The 25,828-nt window shown below is 58.8% G+C and overlaps 2 protein-coding genes and 1 long non-coding RNA gene across 7 annotated transcripts; 1 reads left to right on the top strand and 2 right to left on the bottom strand.

Annotated features, from left to right (window-relative positions):
* Positions 1-658: 658 nt before the first annotated feature.
* Positions 659-5,123, bottom strand: LOC131510527 (uncharacterized). Its single transcript, XR_009261082.1, has 2 exons — positions 4,998-5,123; positions 659-977 (listed from the first exon to the last, which is right to left on the bottom strand). It is a non-coding gene; the product is annotated as an uncharacterized LOC131510527 (long non-coding RNA).
* Positions 1,446-16,306, top strand: ADGRE5 (adhesion G protein-coupled receptor E5). 4 transcript variants are annotated; one of them, XM_058727706.1, is made up of 20 exons: positions 1,446-1,601; positions 4,752-4,802; positions 5,026-5,145; positions 5,689-5,844; positions 8,963-9,094; positions 9,657-9,803; positions 10,310-10,456; positions 10,547-10,593; positions 10,738-10,815; positions 11,860-12,037; positions 12,108-12,215; positions 12,439-12,662; positions 13,225-13,404; positions 14,106-14,297; positions 14,528-14,754; positions 14,856-14,922; positions 15,037-15,128; positions 15,217-15,385; positions 15,484-15,570; positions 15,655-16,306. In XM_058727706.1, the coding sequence occupies exons 1-20, from the start codon at positions 1,562-1,564 to the stop codon at positions 15,682-15,684; spliced, it is 2,472 nt and encodes an 823-aa protein (XP_058583689.1). In that variant the 5' UTR covers positions 1,446-1,561; the 3' UTR covers positions 15,685-16,306. The 4 variants fall into 4 exon arrangements, with proteins under 4 accessions (XP_058583689.1, XP_058583690.1, XP_058583691.1 ...); XM_058727707.1 differs by lacking the exon at positions 8,963-9,094; XM_058727708.1 differs by lacking the exon at positions 9,657-9,803.
* Positions 16,307-16,386: 80 nt separating this feature from the next.
* DDX39A (DExD-box helicase 39A) lies at positions 16,387-25,327 on the bottom strand. Of its 2 annotated transcripts, none has more exons than XM_058727731.1 (11): positions 25,194-25,327; positions 20,879-21,090; positions 20,619-20,746; positions 19,174-19,266; positions 18,623-18,806; positions 17,819-17,937; positions 17,363-17,494; positions 17,155-17,264; positions 16,921-17,065; positions 16,626-16,773; positions 16,387-16,537 (listed from the first exon to the last, which is right to left on the bottom strand). In XM_058727731.1, exons 2-11 carry the CDS (start codon positions 21,084-21,086, stop codon positions 16,521-16,523), a joined length of 1,284 nt encoding a protein of 427 aa, XP_058583714.1. In that variant the 5' UTR covers positions 21,087-21,090; positions 25,194-25,327; the 3' UTR covers positions 16,387-16,520. The 2 variants fall into 2 exon arrangements, with proteins under 2 accessions (XP_058583714.1, XP_058583715.1); XM_058727732.1 differs by lacking the exon at positions 25,194-25,327 and adding an exon at positions 24,904-24,971.
* Positions 25,328-25,828: the final 501 nt, after the last annotated feature.

The raw sequence follows: 25,828 nt of genomic DNA, 5'->3' as shown, positions 1-25,828 counted from the left end.
CTTTCGACCTATCCTGCACTTCCTATTTTCTTTAATCTTCGACACTTTTGCAGCCCTGAAACCATTCATTTAAAAAGGTAACTTGAGGGGCACCTGGGTGGTTGGGTCCCTTGAGCGTCTGACTTTGGCTCAGGTTTGTGAGTTAGAACCCCACGTCAGGCTAGCTGCTGTCAGCAAAGAGCCTGCTCCGGATCCTCTGTCCCCCGAACCTGCCCCTCTCTCTGCCCCTCCCCTGCTCTCACTCTCTCTCAAAACGAAACATAAAAAAAAAAAAAAAAAAAAAAAAGGAAAGGAAAAAGAAACATTAAAAAGGAAACTTTAGATTGACATCCTAGTTGCAAAACCCTTTGGTTGGCCTCCAGGTGGATACTGCCCCCTCCCCCCCCGCCCCCCCCAAACCCCAGGGCCCCAGGGGCGCCAAGGTGTTAAAGACAAATTAGCACCCAGTAGAGACTTTCTTCTGGACCTCTGGAGCTCTGGCAGGGACCGGAGGGACTGGGCTGTCCGCATATGCGTCTCTGCTCAGCCCCTTTTTACCCCTGCCTCAGTCTCCCCCTCCGTAAATTAGGAATCATAGTCCCGCCTGCCTTGCAGGTGTTTTGCAAAGTGAATGAACTCAAATAGATGCATAGATAATTCTAGGAGAATCAGGCCTGGCTGAGATGAAGAAGCACTTTATAAATAATAGCGTTTTTAAAAAATTATTAGACGCCTCAAGAGACAAGCCAGTCATGTGACTTATTAGGAAAGAAAACAACTCTTCTATCTTGTGATTCCCTGTTGCTGCCCAGAAGCCCCTGAAATACAAGTTTCCCACCAAGGTAAGCGCTGGCCCAGAAAGGCCAGCTCTGGAAGCATGGAGGCCCCGAGGCTCTGCCGTTTCTCTTCTTGGTGCCAGCCTAGCACCCATGAAGGGCCCCTTCGGGCCTCTGCAGGTCCCGTGGGACTCTGGACTCTCTGGACCTCAGTTTCCTCACCTGGAAAACAGAGATGGGGGTTATGGTTGGCTTCGATGCGACACTGGGGACTTGGGCATGGCAAGGCAGTGAGCACAGGGTCATGCCCAACTCGGGAGCCCCAAGCTATTTCGAAGAGCCAGGGGGCCCTGGGCAAGACTCCCTCCCCACTCCTGCCCACACGTCCCCACTTTCCCCTTGGATACGCCCAGCGCACACACACGGGGCCAGAGTTTGTCAGCCGATCAAATGGTGGAAAAGCAGGCAGAGGATTTGCGGGCAGGTTGTGTGTGTGTGTGTGTGTGTGTGTGTGTGTGTGTGTGTGTGTGTGTGAGAGAGAGAGAGAGAGAGAGAGAGAGAGAGAGAGAGAGAGAGAGAGAGAGAGAGAGAGAGCCCGTGCAACGCCCCTGGGTCTGTGTTTTTACTGCATTTTCCTGTTGGCTTCCAGCTGCCCCGCCAGTTCCGGGGAGGGCCCTGGGCCAGCGGCTGTCCTCCCCCCCCTTAATAAAGGCTGGGCCAGCCCCGGGACACCACGCAGCTGCCCAGCCTGGGGACACCAGCCTGCCCTGCCCATCCTCTGCTTCCCCCGGCCCCGGGTTCAGACCATGGGAGGCACCGGCCACAGCGTCTTTTTCCTCCTTTACGGTGAGAATTTGGGGACCCCCCCTGGGAGGGATGAGGGGGCTGAGGAAAGCACCCCTTGGAGCCTTGACACTCCCTTCACCGTGGAGAAAGGGAAGGTGTGGCTGGCAGCTCGGGGCGGGGGCGGGGGGGCCCACGGCACAGGAAGAAGCCACATGGCCAGGCGGGCACATGGAGAGAGGGGCTGGCAGTGCCCGGGCACCCCCCTGCCCTGGCAGAGACTCCCAAGGTGCTCTAGGACCCCCCACTCCCACTCAGAGGGATCTCTAAGCTCTGTCCCAGAGACACTTTGGAGGCTGCTCCTTAAGAGGAGAAACTGAGGCATGGGGAAAGGAAGGGGGCAAAAGGTAAGTGCTGGGGCCCTGTAGGCAACTGCTTTTAATATAGGGCATGGGCAGTGCTGGGGACCTGGGAGCCAGGACCCCTCTAATGCGGGGGGGGGGGGCACTCCCAACATGTCCCCCACTATCTCAGTGACAGGGGGGGGCCCCAGAGACCCCATTCTTGCTCCCCCAGTCCCAGCCAGGACTCCCCTGTGAGTTGAAGGAATTTTGCCCGCTAGGGGTTTGAACTTGATTTTACTGTAGAGTCCTCCCACCCCCACCCTGCCTCCCTTCCCGCTCCACCCAGGGTGGCTTTAACGGTTATCGGCAGCTCGTTGCCTGAGCAACCAGGCAACAAAGAGAGTGAAGAAATGACACTGGGGGTGCCCAGACCAGAACTTCCCTGGGCCACAGGGACAGGGGGGTTCCCTGTGCTGGCCCAGGGTGCCAGGCGTGAGCTCAGGTCCTCCCCTAACACCCCTACCCCTGCTCTCCTCCGGAGCAAGGGACAGGAGTCTAAGTGGGACACAACTGATGGGGGGGGGGGGGTCACTGGGGCCACGCACAGAGCCCCACTTTCCACATCAGGAAAATGGGGTGAGTCTGGTCTTCACTTTACAGGGTTGAGTTAAGGACTGAGTGAGTTTGTGCCCAAACTATTCCTGGCAGGGAGTGGAGTTCACAGTTAAGAATTAAGCAAACAGTACTTTAGTTTTTTATTTTAATTTGTTATTATTTTCTTCTGGGTTGGACACTGGCGGGTCAGACGTACGGGCTGGGGGGTTTCCTTAGCGGGAGGGGCAAGAGAGTGACTCCCCCAGCCCCACCCCAGGGTCCCGAAGCAAGAATCGAATTGCATTGCCTGCAATGCAAACCAGATGGGACAGAGAGGCGATGACCAGCAGCTCCTCTCCCAGCTCCTGTTTGGGTGACTTCCAAGGCCCCAGATGGAGCCAGCCTGGCCCAGCAGCCTTGGTGGTTGGGAAGGAGCCCCACCCAGGCCCCAGTGGAGGTTTTGGGGTGCAAAGGACCCCTCCACGCCAGGGTCTGGGAACTTGAGCTCAATCCCACCTTCCTTGGCCCCTCTTTTTCCACCACATTCTTCCTGAGCTTTTTCTGGGCTCCAAGCCTCATTTGTCCATCTATAGAATGGACGGAACCGGAACCTGCCAGGGCATTTCTGAGCATGACAGTGGCTACTTGGGGCTTTGGGAGCTGGGAACAGATCAGCCACGGCCCATACTGCCAGGGAGGGTCATTTTGTGGTCTGTCTTGCAAAGAGGAACTGGGTCCTGGCCGAGGGGGGAATTAGCCAAGCCCTGCGGCTAGAGAGGAGGAAGAGAGGAAGGAATCCTCGTTAGAGGGAGGGAAAGGGCATTCCAGCCTCAGTTTACTCTGACTCGAGGGCCCTGAGGCCGGGCGGGGGGGGGGGGGGGTGTCTCTGGCCCCACCTGGCCTAAGGGGTATCAAGTCTAGACACAGGAACTGAGGGGTCAGGGCACCTTCCCATCTGCACCCGCTGCAGCCCTTCCAACTGTGCTCACAACGACGGACCCCAGAATTCCCCTAGGAGCCCCATCCAGGGGCAACACAATGTGACTCATCCCTTCCCCTCGGCCCAGGAAGTGACTCATGCCCTCCCTTCCTCCCTCCCTCCCCGTCTCCATCCCCCCACCCACCACCCCACTTTGGGTCTCCCTGGATAATCGGGGTCTCCCCAGCTTCGCCAGCATTCCTAGCCTGGCAGGGAGTGGGGGTCTCCCCCAGCCCTTCCCAGACCCCCACCTGCTGCTGAAGCACCCTCCGCCCTCCCTCCCTTCCCGTTTCCATTCACCCCCCTTTCTAGTTGTATCCCTATCTTGCTCTCAATCTCTCCATTTCTGTGTCTCTCTGTCCAATCTCTGCCATCTCAGTCCCTCTCTTTCCGTAAGTTCCTGATTTCTCTGTCCATCTCTTTCTAGCACAGCCTTAACTTGTGCCTGATTCTCTCCCTCCACCTGTTCCCTTTCTCCCTGTCTCTCCCCCCGCCCCCTCTCCTTCTCTTCCCTCACGATCTCCTTGTCTCTCTCACTGGTGAACAAGGAGCTCCCTGTCTCTAGAGCCCCTGTTGACTTGAGGAGGACCCCCAAACACATGCCGTGGGAATAGGGTCCCCCTGAACAGCAGGAACGGCGGGAGACGAGCACCACCCCCCACACTGAGCCCACAGCGTCTTCCTGTGTGCAGGGAGCCTGGGGCGAAATGTCACCACTGGGTCCCAAGCTGGTTGTTGGGCTGACAGATGTGGGTGTGGTGTGCGTGCACCTGTGTCCCTGAGCCAGGGTGTGGGGGCCGGAGCATCAGAGATTCGAACACCTGGTCCAACCCCTTCACTGGTATAGAAAGGAATAACGATGGTAAACACTTGGACACACCAGGCAGTATCCACGAGCCTGATTCTCACACGCCTCCAAGAAATGCTGCCAATTAACATCCCCATTCTGCAGATGGGGAAACTGAGGCACCGAAAAGTGAGGCAACCGGAACAAGGTCTGGGATTCAAACCAAGGCCCCCTGTCGCCAACTGAACTGTTGCCGCAGCTGGGTCCCTTCCCCACCCTGTCTGAAACCCATCCCCAGACGACAGGTCGCAGACACTCTGGCCGTGGTTGCTGGAGTCCAGGGAGGGCTGCCCGCTCTCTCATTAGGCAATGGACAGAGCCCAAGCCTGGGAGTGCTCAGCAGCCCCCTGCCCTCAGATGTGTCACCCTCAGGCCCCCATCATTCCTTCCTTGCTCTGGGGTCCCCTCCCCAACCCCCCAACAACACACACCCTCTGTCTCTGTTCCAGTGCTGTGTGTCTTGTGGACCCTGTTCGAAGCTGAATCCCAGAAAACCAGTGGTGAGTCTGCGGCAAAGTCAGCCACAGCCACAGCCTGGGGAGGGGGCCCTGGACCCCCACACCCCAGGCAGGAGAGGTCTGATGCAGGGGGAAGGCCAGGGCTGCCCCTCCCAGCAACCCCAACTTTGGAGATGATCCTGCCCTGCCACCCCCCCCCCCCCCCCCCCACTCCCCAGCACCTGGCTCAGACCTCACCTTCCAACTGTGGTCACCATCCCCACAGACTGTGCTCGCTGGTGCCCCCTGAACTCCAGATGTGTCAACGCCACGGCCTGTCGCTGCTCTCCGGGGTTCACTTCTTTATCTGGGGACATCTTCACCAGCCGCTTGGAGAATTGTGATGGTACAGGGGCCTGGGGTGGGGGGTGGGGGGTGGGGCATGGAGATGGTGAGGCATAGCCCAGTGCCCATGGGAGATGTGAGTGGCAGTTGGGGTCTCCGCCTTTGGCCTTGGGACTCTTATCAAGGGCACAGAAAAGAGAAGGGAAAAGATATAAAGGTGGGAAATAAGAAGTGAACAAACTGGAGAGAGAGGAGCTGGGTCTCCAGGACCCCTGGAGTCTATGCTCCAGTTTGCCTCCTTCCAGGACTGGGAGGAAGATGCTGAGACGCCACCCACCCCGCATCTCAGCACTCCCTGCTGTGCTCAAATCCGGGCTGCCAGCCAGAGGGCAGAGAAGAACAGAGCTGATTGAGTGGGCTTCAGGAACGGCTTGCTCCAGCTGCAGCCCAGCCTCTGCAGTAGAGCTCAAGAGTCTAATCGTTTCTTAAAAAACACTGACGAAGCGTTGGGCCCCATGCTGGGGAATCAGGCCGGGGGTAGGGATCTCTTCCCCACAGGAACTCATGCGTTTGGGAGGTGACCCTTTGTCCTGTTGTGTTTCAGACATCAATGAGTGTGGGCCACCCTTGGCAGTGTCCTGTGGAAAATTTGCAGACTGCCAGAACACAGAGGGGAGCTACCACTGCGAATGCAGCCCCGGGTACCAGCTTGCTTCTGGGGCAAAAACGTTCAGGAATGAGAGTGAGAACACGTGTCAAGGTAAGAACCACCCCACACCTTCCATCTCCCCGTCTACAAGGTTTGGGGTGACCAGAGCCATTGCTAAAGCATTCCGGGGGTGGGATGAGTCGGGACAGGTATGTCTGTTCCTGGGCCACCAGCACAGAGAGGCGGGGTAGCGGGAGGGACAAGGGCCTGAATCCTGGCTTTGCCACTTGATAGCTGTGTGTGTGACCCTGGCCAGGATACTTATTCAGAAATCACCGTTAATGCGCAAGATGTGATATTATCGTGATTTTGTGTTAAGAAAAAAAAAAGAATCTCTAGTTTTTACAGATAAAAACAAAAGCAGCTTTCTCTTTTGTTAACTGGGGGACCTTGGACAAGTGATCCCGCCTCTCTGTGCCTCAGTTTACCCATCTGTAAAAAAAAAAAAAAGGGTGTGTGTGTGTGTGTGACAATGGTGCTTACCTCATAGAATTGCCAGGAAGGGAGGCAGCAAAGCACAGAACAGTGGTGGCTGCTGGGTTTTATGATCTGATGCACCCTCTCCGGGATGGGTGTCCCCAGGGCCTGTGCCCAGGGTGGGCACTGAGACCCCACTGTAATCCCATCTCTTGCCGTGGTCTTGTGCAGTGAGGACACCGTTCAGGCCCAGAAGCCAGCCTCCGCGCATCACCAGGCTTTGCCCCCCTTCCAGGGAGAACAGCAGGCAGCGGAAGGGGCTTCGGGCATCCTCAGGGGGCTGGGGGTGGGGGGCAGCAGTGTCCACAGGGGGTTAGTGTAGAATACAGAGAGAGGAGAGGAGGAGAGCAGAAGTGAGGTGAGGACGGGGCAGAGCTGAGGGTCCAGAGGACTCTAAGGAGGGTCCAAGGCACCCACCCCCCCTCCCCCCGCCAGCCACTGTGGAGAGAAGAGCCCACAGCCTTGGTCCCAGCCCCTTCCTGCCCTGCATGCAGACAGAGGGCTGCAGAGCCTCCCTGGTGGGAGGGAAGGGGGCACCTGCACTTCCGTGGAGCCCAGCAATGCTGGTCCCGAGGGGCCCCTGTGGGTCAATCTTGTGGCCCAGACATGTGGCCTCGCCAGAGGACAGAGTGTGAAATGGAAATGGAAATGGAAAAAGGTCCCTCATTTCCAGGTGAATATAGCACGTTTGGGGAATGGAGAGCGGGCCGGGTTTCAACTCCCACTTGCCTCCCGGGCCAGAGGCCCGTGTGCACCGAGCAACCTGCACAACTGCATATGTGGATCATGGATCCCACCCAGTGTGCCTGGACAGGCAATGCCACCCACCCACCGTTGTGGTGCTTGTGGTTATCGAGGGGCTGCATTGCTGTGTTACAACAGGCCAGGGCTGAGAGACGGGCACTCCGTCAGGCCGCTGGGTAGACACGTAACAAGAGAGGGGCGAGGGACCGCCACGGACCTCAAGCTGGGTGACAGGGAAGGGATAGTCTCCGCTGGTTTGGCCCAGGACCTGCCACCTGAAGACCTCGCTCTGTGAAGGGCTCAGCCTCTGTCGCAGCCGAGGACGCATCACCCATGTCGTGGCAGCGTGTCTGGCCACAGGCAGGGGAGACCCAGGCTGCTCCGCGGGCCCCTTGCCCCGCCCTCCCCAGGCATCAAAGGATGTCCTTGTCACCTACCTGGCGTCCCGCACCTCTCTGAACCCCCCGGCTCAGACTCGTCCACAGAGGGTCACCTCTGGATGTTTGGAACGTACCCCCTGCCCCCCGGCACCTTATTCGCATAAAACAAGAGGCAGGTGGCATTCGAGATGCTTCACAGGAGGTGCGTTCCAGGGCAAGATCCGTCCTCTTTGCCACCATCAGGAACTGCCCGGCCAAGACCTGCCCCCACCAGAGCCCTCATGGGCTTGGCCATATCAGCAGCCCTCTCAGACCCTTGGCCATGATGGACCCAGGGACCCCATCCGGAAAGGCGGGAGGATGGAGATTTGAGAGCAGGCCCACAGCCCCTGGCCAGCCCTGCCCTAGCCAGCATCCTGCCTGGAGAAGGCCCCTCCTGATGCCCTGACCACCCCCACCCCTTCTCAACCACTGGGCCTTCCTCTATTCCCCGCATAAGGCTCTGTCCCCACCCTCCCCAGTAACTTTGGTTCAGGGGCCTGAGGGCAGCCCGGCTGACCAGGACCCGGAGGATGTTGTGTCTGGGGTGGGCCAGGTGACAGCAACCCTCCCCCACCCCCCACCATTTGCACACTTGGAGAGTCAGGTAAACCAAGAGGCTCCCCCTCTGGACCAGATGACAAGGGAGACTGTCATCCAGGACCATTGCCCCAGGCCCAGCCCTCTCCTGAGGGACAGAAGATAGAGGCTGAGCCCCATTCGGCTGGGCCCAGTGTCTGCCCCCCTGGGGGGAGCCCAAGGGCCAAGAAGACAATCATCTGCCATGCCTCACGCATCAGCACCTGCTCCCTTCTCCAGTCCTCGCCCGCTGCTGGCCTCCCTCAGACGTGGATCCTCACCACTTCCTGCCAGTCTAGGGAATGCCCTCATGGGAAAAAGGCATCTTCACTGCCCCAAGGCCGCCCGACTGGACATCAGCAACACCGTCCACCCCAGCCTGGCGCCCACCGTCCATCCTTACTCTCCCTGCCCCTGCCCAAAAGCCTCGTCTTTTAAAGGCCTGGCTTGGGTGTGGGACCTGTCCATCTCCGTGGAGCTGGAGTCTCAGAGTTAGCGTGGATGGGAGCGTGACGTCTGTCCCCTGAGGGTGACCGGGATTCCAAGGGGAATTCAGCCAGCAAGCGGCCACCCGGGCGGAGTCAGGGTAAAGGCCATAGCTGGGAGCCCTGACAGGTCCTGGTCTGGTGTGCAGCATTTCCCTGGCACTCGGCTCCCAGGAAGGCCCACCCTGGACTTGACCAAGTCCTCAGGCTGGGACACAGGTGGTCATGCGTCCCTGCCCCAGCTGGGAACCACCCGGAGAGGCAGACGGGAGGACTCAGGCTGCTTCCTGCCACATCTGGACAACCGAACATCTGGGCCACCATGCTTCGCCCCTAGGACGCCTCCATGTGAATTAGAAAAGGCACCCCCGCTCGCTGAGGAGGAGACGGCGGGGCCTTCCAGATGCTTCTATCCCAGGAAACAGCTGCAGGCAGGCCTCCAACACCCTCTCCTTCCCCCTGCAGGCGTGGACAAGTGTCAGCTGAAACCCAGACTCTGTAAAGGCCGCAGCATCTGCATCAACACCCAGGGCAACTACACCTGCGGATGCCCACCCGGCTTGGAGCTCAACCTGAGCGACCCGAACGTGTGCTCAGGTAGAGGCCCCGGAAGACGCTGTGAGGCTGCGCCGGAGCTGGGGCGGGGCCAAGGCGGACCCCGCAGCCCACGGAGGAGGGAGAAGAGCCTTGGGTTCCTGAAACACCAGGGCTTTGCTCTGCCCAAGGATCTGCCTCCCCAGATGGCCCACCACAGAGCAGGGAGGTAGCAGGGCCTTCCGGGCCTCGGGTTCCCTTGTGGAGCCCCTGGCCTCTGTGAGCATCCCCTGGTCTCGCCCCTTCTTCACCTGCCTCTTGGGAGCAGGGGGAGGGTGTCGCTTCCAGTTCCTGGAAAGGGAGCCTGGGCCAGAGCTGGGGAGGGAGTAGCTGAGAGTCCTTGGAAAGAAAGTCCGGTCCCCATGACTCAGTTTCCCCCCTGGTTTCGCAGCCTGTAAACCGGGGACCATGGTCCCTGCCTCGCCCATCTTGCAGGGAGGCCATCATAAGGTGCACTGAGATTGAGGTTGAAGGTCACCAGGGGGCAGCACGTGCAATGATGCCGGGCAGTGAGAGGTGGGTGCAGCCAGTGGAGGGGACCCTGACCCTCTGGCTTTGTCCTCAGATGTGAATGAATGTACCTCGGGGCAAAACCCGTGCCACAACACCACCCACTGCCTCAACAACATTGGGAGCTATGAGTGCCGCTGCCGGCCTGGCTGGAAGCCCATTCCTGGGTCCCCCGACGGCCCAAACAACACCGTCTGTGAAGGTCCAGAGCTCAGATGCCACATCTTAGAGACCCACACTCAGAACAGCTGATTGCACGCGTATTCAGTGGCACCCACACCACCCAAGCAGAATGAATGCTGGCGGTGCCCTGCTGTGCCAAGCGTTAATTCTCTTGAGGCTCGATGGGAAAAGATCTGGGGGGGGCGGGGATCCTGGGGAAGGAGCCGGGGTACTGAGGAGCAGGCTCCTTGGAGACCCCAGGCGACAGCTAATTACCAACTGGGACAAAGGTGTTTCAATAGTTCACAACCTGCACATCTGTACAGGGCTCACGTGCTGTGTGTCAGGCCTCCCCACACTTCCCATAACTCCTGCATCACCAGGATGTGGGGTCGGCAGGGGACGTCACCTCCAGCCAAGGTGGGAGGACCAGGATGTGGGGTCGGCAGGGGACGTCACCTCCAGCCAAGGTGGGAGGTACTAATATGGGGAAAGGGGGCGGGACACAGAAGGAGAAGGGCCTGAGTCCCATCTTTGTGTCCCCAGATGTGGATGAGTGCAGCTCCTGGCCGCCTGCGTGCCACAACTCCACCGTCTGCGTCAACACCGTGGGCTCATACAGGTGCCGCTGCCGCCGTGGCTGGGAGCTCAAACCCGGATTCCAGAATAAGCAAACGAACACCACCTGTCAAGGTACCTGGTCTGACCTGACCCCAGCCGCCATCCCGACACACACACACAGACACTCTCACACCTAATAAATGGCTGTTTTATCGCCTGCAGAGATGTCCTTCCCTGCCTGGACCGAACCCCCTGGAATCAAGAGCCAGTGGGTGCCCCAGCAGGGGACCAGGAGGCAGGAATCCCCCTGTGCCGCCCGCCTAATTCCCCCAATTTCCCCAAGCTCCCCCCACCCCCCACCCCCACACACATACGCGAGGCTCTCTGACCCGCCCCTTCTCCTCTCTTCCCAGAGACTCTCCGACTTCTTTAAAACAGTCCAAGTTCTGCGCAGAGACTTCAAGCCGGCCTTGGCTCAGGGCACCATCCAGGTAAGAGCAAGCGCTGGGGGGGGGGGGGGGGGGGGGCGGGGGAGGGGGGGACCCATGGACAGCATGGGGTGGCAGAGGGATGCTTCTGTGTGAGTGGAGACAGCCCAAGCAGGGGTTACACGAGCACAAACACAAACATATATACACCTCTTAAAACGCACACACGCACACTGGAGAGGCACAGAATGCCAACAGAATGCAGCAGTCAAGAGTTTCGTCTCCCTAGTTAGGCCACAAGGGCTCAAATCCCCTCCATCCCACCCACCCTGCCCCACCAATTGCCACTTTCTGCTGTGTGACGTCAGACGAGTGAGTCCCCCCTCTCTGGGCCTCATTCTCCTCGTCTGAAAATAGTGCCTGCTTTACACAGTTGGGTTTGAAGGTTTCTGTGAACTAAAAGAAGTAAAGCTCAAAGAAAGAACGGTGCCTGGCACACAGTGAGCATTATGTGTTAAGGTTTAGCCTATATGCTAAGCTGGGGAGAAATATGTGAGCCCATGGCATTTTAAATTTTCCAGTAGTGGGGCGCCTGACTGGCTCAGTCAGAAGGCGTGCAACTCTTGGTCTTGGGGTTGTGAGTTCAAGCTCCACGCTGGGTGTAGAGATGGCTATAAAATTTTTTTAAATTATATATGCTAACTAAATTGGATATAAATTTAAAAAATAAAATTAAATATAATATATATATATATATATATCAAAAAAAATTTTAATTAAAAAAGCAAACAAAAATAAAAATTTCCAGTAGCTACATTAAAATAAACAAAAGTAAACAAGTGAAATTGATGTGGAGATTGCATTTAACCCAGCAGATTCGAAATTATTCCCATTTCAACGTGGACCCAGATTTCGAGTGCTGGATAGCCATGTGTGGCTTGTGGCAATTCTGCTGGTCAGTGCAGGTGTAGAGCCTGGGAGGAAGCCCGTGCCTGTCCCCCAGGCAACCCCAGGTGGTTCTGCAGTGTGCCCCTAGGTAGAGGGGGGTTGAAGTCAGGCAGCCCTTGCAGGGCAGTGACCCACCGGCTGTCACCCATCCCCCCCCAGAACCTCATCATGTCAGTGGATGAGCTGCTGGAAGTCCCCAGTGACCTGGACGCCTTGGCCCTGCCTGAAAGGCACAAGATGGCCACCCACCTCCTCTCTGAGCTTGAAAGAGTCCTGAGGACCTTGGCCAAGGCCATGCCTGGAGCCTCCTTCACCTACCATTCCCCTTTGAACACAGGTGAGACCTCGCCCTGCCCGGGGCCTCACCCGGCACCCAGAGCCCCCGATCACTGCCCCTCTCTTCTCAGAGCTGGCCCTGATGATCCAGGAGCAAGGGGACGGATACACCACCATAGGCCAGAGCCACGCACGGATGCTGCTGGACTGGGCTGTGGCAGCCGCAGCCAGGGACTCAGGTAACGGCGGGGATCCGGAGGGGACTCCCGTGGGAAAGGGGAGGAGGAGCTGGGATGTGGCAAGGGTTGAGGTTCTAAATATACAACAACTGGAAACTGGCCTATTGCCAGGGATCCCAGGCATCATGGCGTCCTGGAGGGCTTGAATAGACATCCTGGGAGGGAGGATGAGGCGTGGGAGGAGGAAGGGCAGAAGGTAGTAGCCGGCCTGTCTACCCCCCAGACCCCACCGTGATGGGCATCCTCTCCAGCTGGAAAATGCAGAAATTGCTGGCCAACGCCTCCTTGGAGTTGGACCCCGAGATGAAAGCTAAGCTAAAAGATCTCCACCAAAGTCCTGTCCGTGGCGCCAAGTACAAGCTCCTCTCAGCCGTCAACTTGGTCTTTCTGAGCAACACAAACACCGAGCACCTTGACTCCCCGGTCACCTTTGCCTTCTCCCACCGAGTGAGTCCTCTGGTGGGGAGGAATCAGTCCTACTGCTCACTCCTTAGCCAGGGTCACAGGGGTTCCTCTGCAGCCTTCATTTCCCTACTCTGCTCCTTCCTCAAATGGACCTCAGGGCCTTTGCATTTGCTGTGCCCTCTGTGTGAGACACACCGTCTCCCACATGACTCAGTCCTTTACCCAGTTCCAGTCTTTGTTCAAATGTCACCTCTTCTTTTAGGTCTTCCTTGACCTCCTCATTTAAAATTACAGTCTGTAATCATGCCCCACCTTCCCCTATGCTGTTTCTCTTTTCAAAAGCTCTTACTACCTTCTAACACACCATCTAGTTTCCTTATCAGGTTCATTATTTACGTCGGTCTCCCCCACTGGCATGCCGAGCCCAAAAGGGCAGGGACTGGTGTCAGCCCTGTTCATTGTGTGCCAGACCAGGGGACACAGCAAAGGAGGCGCTCAGTAAATACCTGTCAAACGAAAAACAGCCCCCCTCGGGCTCAACCAAGCCCAGGACCCAAGAGTCGGCTCCAGGCTAACCTCTCCAACCATTCCCGCCTGCCTGCAGATGGAGACGCCCGGACCGCGACAGGGGCTGGTGTGTGCATTCTGGAAGAGTGACGACAGGGGCGGAGGGCACTGGAACACCACGGGATGCTGGACCCGGGGCACCAGTGATAACAGCACCACGTGCCAGTGCAACCACCTGAGCAGCTTTGCCGTCCTCATGGCCCACTATGACATAGAGGTGAGCAGCCCTCAAAAGCCCACAGGTGGCAAGACAGACAGCTGGTTCTGTATGGTCACACAGCCCCAGTGGTCCCACCCCATGCCCCCCAGCCCCTTCCCTGGGACCCAGCAACTGCTCTGGCTAGCGCCCCTCTGACTGTCCGTCTGGAACCGGTGGTTAAATGATCGCTAAAAGCTCCAAAGGGAGTACAACGCTCTGTATGTGGCTTCAGAGATACACAGAGAAGCTGGGCCACGCGTTTAATTGAAATGGGCCAGGCAGAGTATGGAAGGCTCTGGTCCAAGCCAAAAGCTCAGGAAGGACAAAAAGGCGGGTTTCAACGAGTTGATAGAGGTGGCCAGGTGTAGGAGGGGTAGAACTTGAGATGAGCGAGGAGGGTCAGAGAGGTGGGACCCTTAGTGTTAGAAAGAAGAATGTGGCCTTGAGGCTTAGCGCGGGGAGGCCCATCAGGAGGAACTGGGATCCCTGGTGCATCCGTGGTTGTGTGCGTGCACTGCGCGGGGTGGTGGGTGTTTAGGAAGAGACACAAAGCAAGCCTGTTCAAGTGTTGAAGGCAGGGGATGTGGGGGGAGGCGAGTGCATGATCTCCAGAGACCTGGAGGGCAGGCCCCTGATGGGTCCGGGTGGTGGGGCCCGCAAGGAGGGCAGGAAGGGCTCAGGGCGCTGACGGAGCCCCACGCACCCCATCCTGCATCTAGGACCCGAAGCTGGCCCTGATCACCAAGGTGGGGCTAGCGCTGTCGCTGGTCTGCCTGCTGCTATGCATTCTCACCTTCCTGCTGGTGCGGCCCATCCAGGGCTCGCGCACCACCGTGCACCTGCATCTCTGCATCTGCCTCTTCGTGGGCTCCGCCATCTTCCTGGCGGGCATCGAGAACGAAGGCCGCCAGGTGAGGTCCGGGGCGGTGGCAACGTCTCACCTCCACCAGAACCCCAGGCCGGCGGGGCCCGGGAGGGGGCGAGCCCCGTCCAGTCCCGGGGCTGGGTGGCCACCGCCCGCTCCGCCCGCGCGAGGTCCTCGGCACAACAGAGCTGTGGCCGCTCGTCCCCGCCCGCCCCGAGGGCCCTGGCGGGGCGCAGCCCCGCCCCGTACTGACGTCGCCCCGCCCCCGCCCCGCAGGTGGGGCTGCGCTGCCGCCTGGTGGCCGGACTGTTGCACTACTGCTTCCTGGCCGCTTTCTGCTGGATGAGCCTCGAGGGACTGGAGCTCTACTTCCTGGTGGTGCGCGTGTTCCACGGCCAGGGCCTGAGCAAGTGCTGGCTCTACCTGATCGGCTATGGGGTGCCCCTGCTCATCGTGGCCATCTCGGCGGCCGTCAGACACGAGCGCTACGGCCGCTCCCTCTAGTGAGTGCAGCGGAGCCGTCCGATGGGAGGGCAGGGGACCACGGTCCTGGCCAGTGTCCTTCCCCTCTGCGGAGCTGACATGACCCTCCCTTCCCACCCAGTTGCTGGTTGGACCCAGAAGATGGCTTCCTCTGGAGCTTCCTGGGACCCGTGATCTTCATCGTTCTGGTAGCTGCCCCCACCCCACACCTGAGGAGCGCAGCCACACTGGGCCAGCTCTCCCCGCCCCCACAGTCCCAGGGATTCCCCCTAATGCCAGTTCTGCCTTCCCCCCCAACCCAGTTCAATGCTGTCATCTTCGTGACTACTGTCTGGAAACTCACGCAGAAGTTTTCTGAGATCAACCCAGACATGAAGAAACTTAAGAAGGCCAGGTGAGAGTGGAGGGCAGGGAAGGGGCTGGCAGGGAGCAGAGGGTGTGCGAGGGGGGCCTCCCCCACTGCACCGCTGTCCTCTCCGCAGGGTGCTGACCATCACGGCTGTCGCTCAGCTCTTTCTGCTGGGCAGCACCTGGGTCTTCGGCCTGTTCCTCTTTAACCCACACAGCTGGGTGCTGTCCTACACCTTCACCATCCTCAACTGCCTGCAAGGCTTCTTCCTCTTCATCTTCCACTGCCTGCTCAACAAGAAGGTGGGCTGTAGCTGGGCTGGGGGCGGGGGGGCGGTGCGCCAGGCCCCCCTCTGCCTGGGGCCTGCCCCTTCCCTAACCTGGCTCCCCGGGCCCCACAGGTGAGGGAGGAGTACCGGAAGTGGGCTGGCTGGGTCACCGGGAACAGGTACTCGGAGTTCACCACCTCCTCATCCAACCAGACTCAGGTAAGGGCCGAGCCTGGGGTAGGGGTGCTGGGCCAGAGGGCACCCAGCCCGGGCTCTGTGCTCACGGTGTACCTTTCTTACCAGGCCCACAGGCCTTCGGAGTCCGGCATGTGACAGCGCGGCTCCCACCAGACCAGGAGGTCCTGTGGCCTCAGCAGCTTTTGCACGTGTTGAAAGACGGTCCCCTCCTCTCTCGCCCCTCTGCTCCCTCCGCCAGCCTGCCTCGGCCCCCATGTGCACCACAGAAAGCAGGGGGCAGCAGCTGTAGTCTGGCACCGAAGCCCAGGAAGCCCAGAACACCCAGCCCGGTGGAGAGTTGGACCCGCCGGGCCTGCTTCTGCTGCCTCCCTGCCCCACCCCAGCCAGGACCCAGGGTGAGGGCAGGAGTCCGGCCCGGGGCCGCAGTGCCTTTCCCGGCTACCCCAGGCCTGTCAGACTGAGGACGCTGTGCCCAGCCAGGCCCTTTCCCCTCGTCTGTTTTTGCTACAGAACAAGAGGCCAGGGTGCTGGGGCTCTAGCTCCCCGTTAAGCTAAGCCTGAGGCCAGGGGTGGGGGAAAAGCAGGGCCCCTCCCAGCCCCACTGCCTGAGGCTCACGGTACAGAAGCCCATCTGCTCCTGGAGGCAGAAGGCTCTCACTTGTTTGGAAAGTTGTGAATGTTGTATGTTGTTGTTTTTAATCTGTATAAACTTTTCAACATCGACACATAAAATTAAACGTCCTACTGATGAAGAAAATTGCTGTGGAGCTCCCTGGCCAGGCCTGCTACACCCACGAAAAGCTGAGAGCCGAGCAACACACAGGGTGGAAGACAGACTTCCGTAATAAAACTTTACTCTTACACAAATCTACAGCTTTTAAACAGTAAAAAGGGAAGCCCCACTGGTGCCTAGAAAGAGGACTTGAAGCAGCACTCGGGAAACAGGGCGACTCTGGCCACCAGGCGTGTGGTTACCGGCTCTGCTCAACTGTAAGACACACAGAGGGGAGGCCAGTGAGACGGGGAAGAGGGCCCCTGTCCGGGCCCAGCCCCCCAGCCCCACCCCCAACACTTACTGTATGTAGAGATGTCAATTTCTTCAGGAAGTTCTGCCACGTTCACTTCAAACCTGTCCTGAACGTCATTGAGGATTTTGGCATCATTCTCATCGGACACAAAAGTGATGGCCAGACCTTTGGTCCCAAAACGTCCCGCACGGGCCACCTGCAGGGTGACAGGAGCAGGGGGCCAGGGGGGTCAGGTCACAGGGACACAACATGGAGATCTGAGGACAAGCAGGGCCGCATCCCCACTCACCCCCACCCTGGGAGAGGGCCGTGAGGGAGCTAACAGCTCCGTGGAGGCACTCACTCGGTGGAGGTAGGTGTCTGAGTCCTCGGGCATGTCATAGTTGAAGACGATGTTGACTCGCTCAATGTCCATCCCTCGACCAAACAGATTGGTGGCCACCAGGATCCGCCGCTGGAAGTCTTTGAACTGCTGATAGCGTGACAGGCTGGGCACAGGAAGAACAAGAGGCGGCCGTTAGACATGGGGTTCCCGAGTGGCACTCCCCGCGAGGGGCCGAGGGTGGCACCCACTCACCGCTCCTCCTGCGCCATGCCCCTGTGGATAGCGATGGCCGGGAAGTTCTGCTCCACAAGGAGCTGGGCCAGGGCCATGCAGCGCTGCACCGACTTCACGAAGATCACCACCTGCGAGGCAGGGAGGCAAGAAGCGGCGGTCAGGGCCAGAGCCCCCGTGCGCCAGCCTCGCCAAGGCCCGGAAGCCCGGGACAGGCACGCGGTGTCACCTGGTTAAACTCCAGCACGTCCAAGAGATCAAACAGCTTGCGGTTCTTCTCGCTGTCCTTGAGCTTGACGTAGTACTGCTGGAGTCCGTGCAGCGTGAGCTTGGTCTCATCGTCCACAAACACCTCCATGGGCTGTGCAGGAAGGGGCAGGCGGGGCTTACTTCTGGGCATCGTGCCTGCCCAGAACCTTCCGGCGAAGGACTCCACGTTGCGATGCTTCCCAGCGGGCCTGCGTACCCCGATAAATGCCTCTCTCCCAATCGTTGATCTAAGCTCGGCTCTGACTCAGGTATAGATCAAGCTCAGCTCCTAGTCTGACAAGACACAGGAGGGAAGGAAGGCTCCGGGGCCTCCCGGCATTCTTGTGCGGAGCAGCAGCGGCTCAGGACACGGAACCGAGGAGGGCCAGAGGTGCCGCGCCGAGGCCGTGGCTGGCTGCCGTCCCACCCTACTCACGTCTTGCATGAACTTCCTGCACACGGGCCTGATCTCCTTGCTCAGGGTGGCGCTGAACATCATGCACTGCTTCTCGTGGGGCGTCAGGCGGAAGATCTCCTGCACGTCCCGCCGCATGTCTGGGTGGGGAGGGCAAGAAACAGGTGGGCGTGAGCGCCTGCCGTGCGGGGACCCCCACCCGAGACCAGCCCCAGCTCCTCCCAACCTGTGCCAGGGAGTCGTTAGCGCCACGACGAGGGCGGCGTGAGCCGAGTGGAGGGAGGGGCGAGTCCCAGGTGCCTGAGGGGCTGGACTCGGGGCGGGCGCGGGAGGAGCTGCCATCCACTTACACGCCGCCAGAGCGGAGCAGCCGTGCCAGCGCGCCTCGAGCCACGCTTCGGGGAGGGGAGCCTGAGGCAGAGACAGCCGCTGGGGTGAGAGCTGCAGCTGCCTCCCGGGACACAAGCCCCATCTCCCACTGGCCCTGCGGGGCTCATGGAGGGCAGGCAGGGGCCCGGAACTAACCCAACGGGCGGCGAGGCCACAGCATGCCGAGGGCTGGCACGGACACACGCCCGGACTCAGTCAGCTCGGGCTCGGAGGCAGGTCACCGTGCCGAGGCTACAACTCTCCCTGGAGTCGTCTACAGAGGCCTGTGTGCCAGCCACCCACGTGACCCTGCCCTGGGGCGACCTTCGGCCTGCCCTGACAGGGCCCACCTGGCTCTGAGGTCCGGGTGGGGGGAGGGGAGCTGTAAGGATGGCGGGGTGGGGGGCGTGGCGGGACGGGCCTCCAGCAGCTCCTAGACCCAAGCAGGCCACTCACCCAGCTGCTCCAGCATCTTGTCGCACTCGTCCAGCACAAAGTGCTTCACATTCTTCAGGTTGAGGCTCCTGTTCCGTACGAGCGCCAGGATCCGGCCTGGTGTCCCCACCACGACGTGCGGACAGTTCTTCTTCAATACCTCTTCATCCTTCTTGATGGAAAGGCCCCCGAAGAACACAGACACCTATGTGGGAGGAGAGAAAGTTCCTTTCACCTGTCTAAGGGCTGAAGGCTCACGCTCACTCCGAACTGACGGCCACCCGGCCCGTGGCCCCACCAGCTCAGGCTCCAGCAGCACCCCCGGGCCTAGTGCCTGGGGACCAGAGTGGCCTGAGAGTCTGGCCAGGACTCCGGTGGAAAGCAGCCCCACAGCTGGGACCGGCACAGGCCTCCGGAGGCCATGCATAATTCATCCGGCTTTTAAGGAATGTAAACCACCGCAAACCTCAAAGGCAGCCACTGCGGCCAAGCTTAGTAAACACTGGCCGGGCTACAGCCGGGGCAGCAACGTTGCAGAAGACCACGCAGTACGTCCAGCCCGAGGGACTTACCTTGACGCTGGGCATGTACTTGGAGAAGCGTTCATATTCCTTGCTAATCTGGAATGCCAGCTCCCGAGTATGACACATGACCAGCACTGTCACCTGCAGGCGGAAGACAGACACTTTAGGCAGTGTCCCAAGTCCTACCCCAGGCAGAGCCCACTCTAGTGCCCTCCCCTGGGGCCCCATGCCCACCGGGCTCTGGCCCCTTGAGGGTGTCTGCCACGCTGCTCCCCAAACCTCCGGCTGCTGGAAGGTCCAGTCCAGATGCTCTAGCTTCTCCCCACCCTTCGCCTGTCATTCACTCCCTATGTCCCCCCAGCTAGTGAGTGAGGCTTGTCTCCTGCTGCCAGGATCCACAGTGAGACCTAGCTGCTGAGGCAGCCCCTACCAACAGCTTCCTGAGTCTGCTCTCTGGTCAGCTCATGACCGACCACCCGAATGCGGCTCCTGCCTTCAGGCCCATGACGCCAAGGGCTGCAACCACCACAGCCTCCCACTGAATCTCCCTCTCCCTCACCCTCACCCTCACCCTCGACCCTAAGGAGACAAGGGCTTGTGCACCCACACACAGCCCAAGGGCGTGTGTCCCCGTGTGACAAAACAACACCGGAATGCACCTCGATTCTCCTCCAACAAAATTCACTTAAGAGGAAACGACTATCAGTGGCAACAGCAACCAAACCTCGTTAGGTACAATCTCACCTGTGTAAATACGCACACTCTAGAAAAGCACACGACCAAATAACAGCTGTGAAATCTGGAGACGAAAATCGTGGGCACTTCTCAGTTTCTCCTCTTGGCTTATCATTTTGGGGCGGTATTTTGTCACAACTAAGTACCGTACTTAATTTTAAAAGCCCACAAAGAGGGGCACCTGGGTGGCTCAGTCGGTTAAGTGTCTGACTTCGGCTCAGGTCATGATCTCAGTTTGTGGGTTCGAGCCCTGTGTCAGGGTCTGTGCTGACAGCTCAGAGCCTGGAGCCTGCTTTGGATTCTGTGTCTCCCTACCTCTCTGCCCCTCCCCTGCTTGCACCCTGCCTGTCTCTCTCCCTGTCTCAAAAATAAACATTAGGGGCGCCTGGGTGGCGCAGTCGGTTAAGCGTCCGACTTCAGCCAGGTCACGATCTCACGGTCCGTGAGTTCGAGCCCCGCGTCGGGCTCTGGGCTGATGGCTCGGAGCCTGGAGCCTGTTTCTGATTCTGTGTCTCCCTCTTTCTCTGCCCCTCCCCCGTTCATGCTCTGTCTCTCTCTGTCCCAAAAATAAATAAAAAACGTTGAAAAAAAAAATTTAAAAAAAATAAATAAATAAACATTAAAAGTTTTTTTTGAAAATTAAAAAAAATAAAATAAAAGCCCACAAAGAGAACGCAGCACCAGGAAGTTTTAACAAGGGAACCCGTGGCTAGCGATCCTCACGTAGCTCGGGCCCAGCAGGGAGGGCAACCACCTACCTGTCCGTTGACAGGCTCAATCTGCTGCAGGGTGGCCAGCACGAAGACGGCTGTCTTGCCCATCCCAGACTTGGCCTGGCACAGGACGTCCATGCCCAGGATGGCTTGGGGAATACACTCGTGCTGGACTGAGGGAGAGAGCACGTGTGAGCGGCCAGAAACCAGATGCTCCCTCTGTGCAGGCTCCTGGCCAGGCGGCTGAGGAGGCCACAGAGAGGGCGGTGAGGAGGTTCCTGGCAGGGAGAACCCAGGAGGCATACCCTCAGATGGATGCTCAAAGCCACAGTCCACGATGGCCCTAAGAAGCTCCGGCTTCAGCAAAAAGTCCCGGAAGCCAGAGCTGTGGATGGAAACGTAGGAACCCTTGACGTCTTTCTTGGGGGGAGCAGGAGTGCTCTCTGGAGGGGCCTGGGGCTCTTCATCTTCCTCGTAATCCAGAAGCTCATTTTCCACATCCTGTTCCGCCATGGCGCTGACAACAGAGGAGGGAGGAAGGGTCGAGGGAAGCGAGTGAGTTTGAGAAAGAAAACTCCCCCGTCCAGGGAGAAGACCGCCCAGCAGCTGCAGTCTACGGACACAGGTCGAGGAGGCACAAAGCACCGGAGCCATCTTCCGAGCTGGTACAGCTGATGAAGCCAAGACGGGGCCAGCGCTCTGACCCCACCTCCCTCACACTCCCCACAGACTCCTGCACAAGGTCCCACCCGCTCCTCCCAGGCAGCATCTCCCAGCCTCAGCTTGTCCCGGTCACACCTTCACTCCTGCACCCCCTCAGCTTTCCCCGTGCCCCTCTCTGCCACACTCACACACGCACACACACCCCTGGCTCCAGGGCCTCCCTCTGCTCTCACAGTGAAATCCCCATACTTCCCCATGGCTCTCGCATCCCTGTGCACTGTCCCCGGCACACCTCGTTCCCCAAGACCCCTCTCAAACCACCCGCAGCCTTGTCTGCCTGCTTGCTCATCAAGCCCCTACCCCAAGCGTTTGCCGCACGTGGCCGCCGCCAGGAAAACTCTAGTAAAGCTCAGGCCACCTGAGCCAAAGGAGGCCCCCTCCCCACCACTCCGCAGAGTCTACGGGGCCTGCACAGGATAGGACCCCTGGGACCAGGAGATGTGGCTGCCAGAACGCTGGAGAGCCCTGAGTCTGCAGGAGCAGAGTCGCGCCCTGCCCCAGCTCCTCCCGCTACTTGCGGTCGGCACAGGGGAACAATTAAGTACTGTCATCAGCAGCCTTCCCACCGCACCCAGGCCGCTAAGAATGAAGCGGAGATGGTAAAGAGAATTAATACAGTTTGCTCCCTTCCTGCCGTATCCAGTATGGGCACAGGACCTACTGGGCGCAAGCTACAAGGGTCCCAAATGTGAGAATATGGTCTTCTGCCCTCCAAACTCCATCCAGCCTCCAGTCTAGACAGAGAGGATGCTGAAGTAGTCCCTCTTCTCCCTGAGCCGGATGTGGAGGGTCCTGGGCCCACTTTCTGGCCCTCCTGTCACTCATTCTCTCTGTGACTTCATCCAGCCCCAGGGCTTTGACCACCTCTGTGCAGAGGCCTCCCAAACTTGTGTCTCCATCGGGTCACAGCTTCCCTCAACAACAGACTCCGTTACCCAACTGCCTCTGCCACATCGACCCTTCGAAGCTGAACTCAAAATCCCAAGAGTAAAACCCTCCGTTCCTTCCTGCAGGCCTGCTTCTCAAAAGGGGCAATTTCATTCTCTCACTGGCTTTCTCTCTCTCCCCTGTCCAATCAGCCAACAAATCCCAACAGGACAATTAGGCCACTGCTTGCCCCTGCTACCTCACTGGTCCCAAGCTACCTCCACCTTTCTTTTTTAGAATTAGAACAGCTAGGGGCTCCTGGGTGGCTCAGTCGGTTAAGCGTCCGACTTGAGCTCAGGTCAGGATCTCGCGGTTTGTGAGTTCGAGCCCCGCGTCGGGCTCTGGGCTGACGGCTCAGGGCCTGGAGGCTGCTTCGGATTCTGTGGCTCCCTCTCTCTCTGCCCCTCCCCTGCTCGTGCTCTGTCTCTTTGTCTCAAAAATGAATAAAATTAAAACATTAAAAAAATTTTTTTTAGTAAAATAAAATTAGAACAGCTTTATTGAGATATTCACATGGCATATCGTTCACCACTTTCAATGTCCCATATATCGGTTTTTAGTATTTTTTTTAACTTCTTAATTTTGAGACCAAGAAAGCACATGTGCACAAGCAGGGGAGGGGCAGAGAGAAAGAGAAAGAGAGAGAAAGAGAAAGAGAGAGAGAGAGAGAGAGAGAGAATATCCCAAGCAGGCTCCACGCCGCCAGAGCAGAGCCCCATTTGGGGCCCCATCTCACGAACTGCAAGATCGTGACCTGAGCCGAAATCAAGAGTCAGACAGCCAGTTTTTAGTATTTTTAATGTAGTCAGGGATAAGTTCAACGACCACCACAGTTGGATTCGTTACCCATTTCACTCAGTCTTGAAAAAGACCAGACCCTTTACCTCTCATCCTTCCCCCCTCAGTCCTGTGGGCAACCGTCAACCTACTTTCTTTCAGTTTGCTTGTTTCTGCCATTTCTCACTGCAATCAACATACAATATGCAACCATCTGTCCTGCCCGGCTTCGCTCACTCAGCACGTTTCCACGTTCATCCACTTTGTGGGAGGCATCAGCACCTCACTCCTGCTCGTGGCGGAACACTCCCCTGTGCGGGGCCGCCACTCCGTCCGCTGTCAGTTGGTGGCTCTGGGGGCGCCATCATCTCTCGCCTGGATGAGGCCCACAGTCCCCCTGTTTTCCATCCCCCTCCATCGTCTCTCCCCACAAAAGCCAGTGGGAGCCCAGTAAAAGCGAAGTCGGAAAATGCTCAAAATCCCCCACAGGCTCCTACTGGGCTCAGAATAAAACTCAGGGGTCCTCAGCCTGACCTACCGGACCCCACACAAACTGACCCCCCACACACACACCCACCACGTTCGAACCTCATCTGCTCCGTCACCCCCACTCACCGGCCTTGCCGCTGTGCTCCTCACGCATGCCTCAGCCCCTTTGCACCTGCCATGCCCACTGCCGGCAGTGGCCGTGAGTACCCCCCCCCCCCCTTCCTTCAGGACTCTTGCTCCAGGGGCATTTCTGGCAGGCCCCAGCTAAAAAAGCACCCTTGTTCAGGTCATGCCTGCCAGCCCTTTGGCCCAGCCCAGAGCCTAAAACAGATAAGCACTCACACGCAAAGGCCCAATGAATAAAATTAAAATCGAGGCCTTCAGGCAGAATTTAGGGGCTAAAGCCAGCGTATGCCCTCCTCTGATTGCTGAAAAAGGCAACCTGAACAGGAAGGGGCTATTTCCCAGGCAGCCGAGAAAAGGGGAGGAGCCAGGAAAGGTCGGTTCCAAAGCACCACGCCCTTTTGGGGAATGGAGAGCAGGACGGGCTGAAGCAGAGGCAGAGGAGGAAGCTCGGAAAGCCGGTCTGATCGAGGGCTCTCATACTTTATCTGCGAAGCAACAGGGAATCACCAAGGAGGTTTCTGAGGGGAGTAATGGCCCAAGAGCAACTTGCTCTAGAGGAGAAGACGAGCGGGGAATGAGACCAGCCACGGGGAAAACCAGTCACCAGGAGAGAGGATAAACCAGGGTGGGGGTGGTGGGAGGGAACAACAAAATGGCACGCTCAACAGGGCAGCACCATCTCCTGGGCAATCCCTGGGCAGATAACCGCTCGGAGCCGCCTACCCTGAGCTCCAAACCTGGGTGGCCAAGAGCGGACGGTGCAGTCAAAACAAACACAAACATCAAGTGAAGTCTTTTTGTTCTTACAGGGGACAGATTCAGGGACAGCCTGAGTTGGAGGCACCAAATTCTCTAGGAAGTGGCTAGATGGGCTCTAAAACTCAAATGAGACGGGGAGGGAACTGGGGGAGGGGCGTTTGTCCCACCCGGGGGAGGGGGGGGTGGCTGCGACGGCTGCGGCCCCCGGAACAGATCAACTCGAAAGCGGACACCCGGAAAGTGACAATTGAGACTAGCTCACGGTACCCATTCATTCTCAAGTGCCCCAGGGAAGACTTCCACCTCAGAGTTCGCCTCGGTGACATCTGTTTTATTCTAAATCTCTGGAAGCCCGAATCCCCTAAACACATAGCAACAGCACAGCAGGGTGGGGGAGGGCAAGTCCCTCGACTCGGAGGAGCCTAACGCGTCTACAAGGTCGGGATTCTCCCACCGCAACTCCAGACCCCGGCGCCGGCCCCCAGAGTCCCTCCCCAAACGACTAGGGGGTCTCCTGTGACAGACAGACCTTCTCCCCAAGTCAGGCTCGACCCGCGGGCCGCCATGACAGCCCACTCCCGGAAGCGGGAACGAGCCCAGCGCGCCAACAGCTACCACCCCCCCACACCCCCGCCTTGCGCATGCGCCATGGCGTTCAACGGCCACAGCCGCGCGCGGCGGACGCCCCAACCGCCCCCCACTTGTCTCGCGCCCCTTCCTCCTCATCCTCCCCTCAACTCCCAGGGTCTCCCCTCGCCCGCTCGCCCGCAGGTCCGACGTCTCCGCACCGCGGCCCCGCGCTCCGGGTGCTTCGTTCACCTGGTTCCCCGTTCGCCTCCGCGCGCAGTGAGAAGTGCCTTCCGACTCTGGTTACCGGTCTCGCGCCCCGACACGAGCCACAACGCTTCCTGCCTCCTGCGTCGGACTGCGGCTCTGCTCACTGGACTGCTGGCTTTTCATTCAAGGAAGGCGGAAGCGGTGATTGGATGCTGCAGGAGGCGTCTGGAAGCTATTGGTGGAGAGAGGAAAGGGGGCGTGCCTCACGCCTCGGTTTCATTGGCCAATCTAAAAGTAGGCGCCCTGGTCTAAGGCCGACGTGAGCCCGTGCGCTGTCACGTGATTGGGGTTTTTCCGTCGGTGGGCGTCGACATATTTAGTACTGGCAGCGGAAGCCGGCTTGATTTGCCTGTCGGCTGTGTATCATCTGTCTGTTACGTGGTTTTTACGCTGGGCATGGGATTCAAGGCTTTCGAAGTGGGCATCAACTCGCGACTTCTTGGTTCTCCGGGGTGAGCCCGTGAAAGGGTCCTGAGAAAGACTGGGAGGTCGGAATGTCTCCAACGTGGAGAGGACAGGCTGCACCCGCAGTGGGGAAGGGACCGCTCGGGGCCCAGAGAGAAATGCGCGTCATCAACGTTTCCCATTTGCTGAGAGTCTTGTCAAGGGTCAGACTC

The sequence above is a fragment of the Neofelis nebulosa genome, chromosome 4 (genome assembly GCF_028018385.1).
Source record: "Neofelis nebulosa isolate mNeoNeb1 chromosome 4, mNeoNeb1.pri, whole genome shotgun sequence".
NCBI classification, from domain to species: Eukaryota; Metazoa; Chordata; class Mammalia; order Carnivora; family Felidae; genus Neofelis; species Neofelis nebulosa.
Note: the sequence above shows the minus strand (reverse complement) of the source record. Positions and strands in the feature narration are given on the sequence as shown.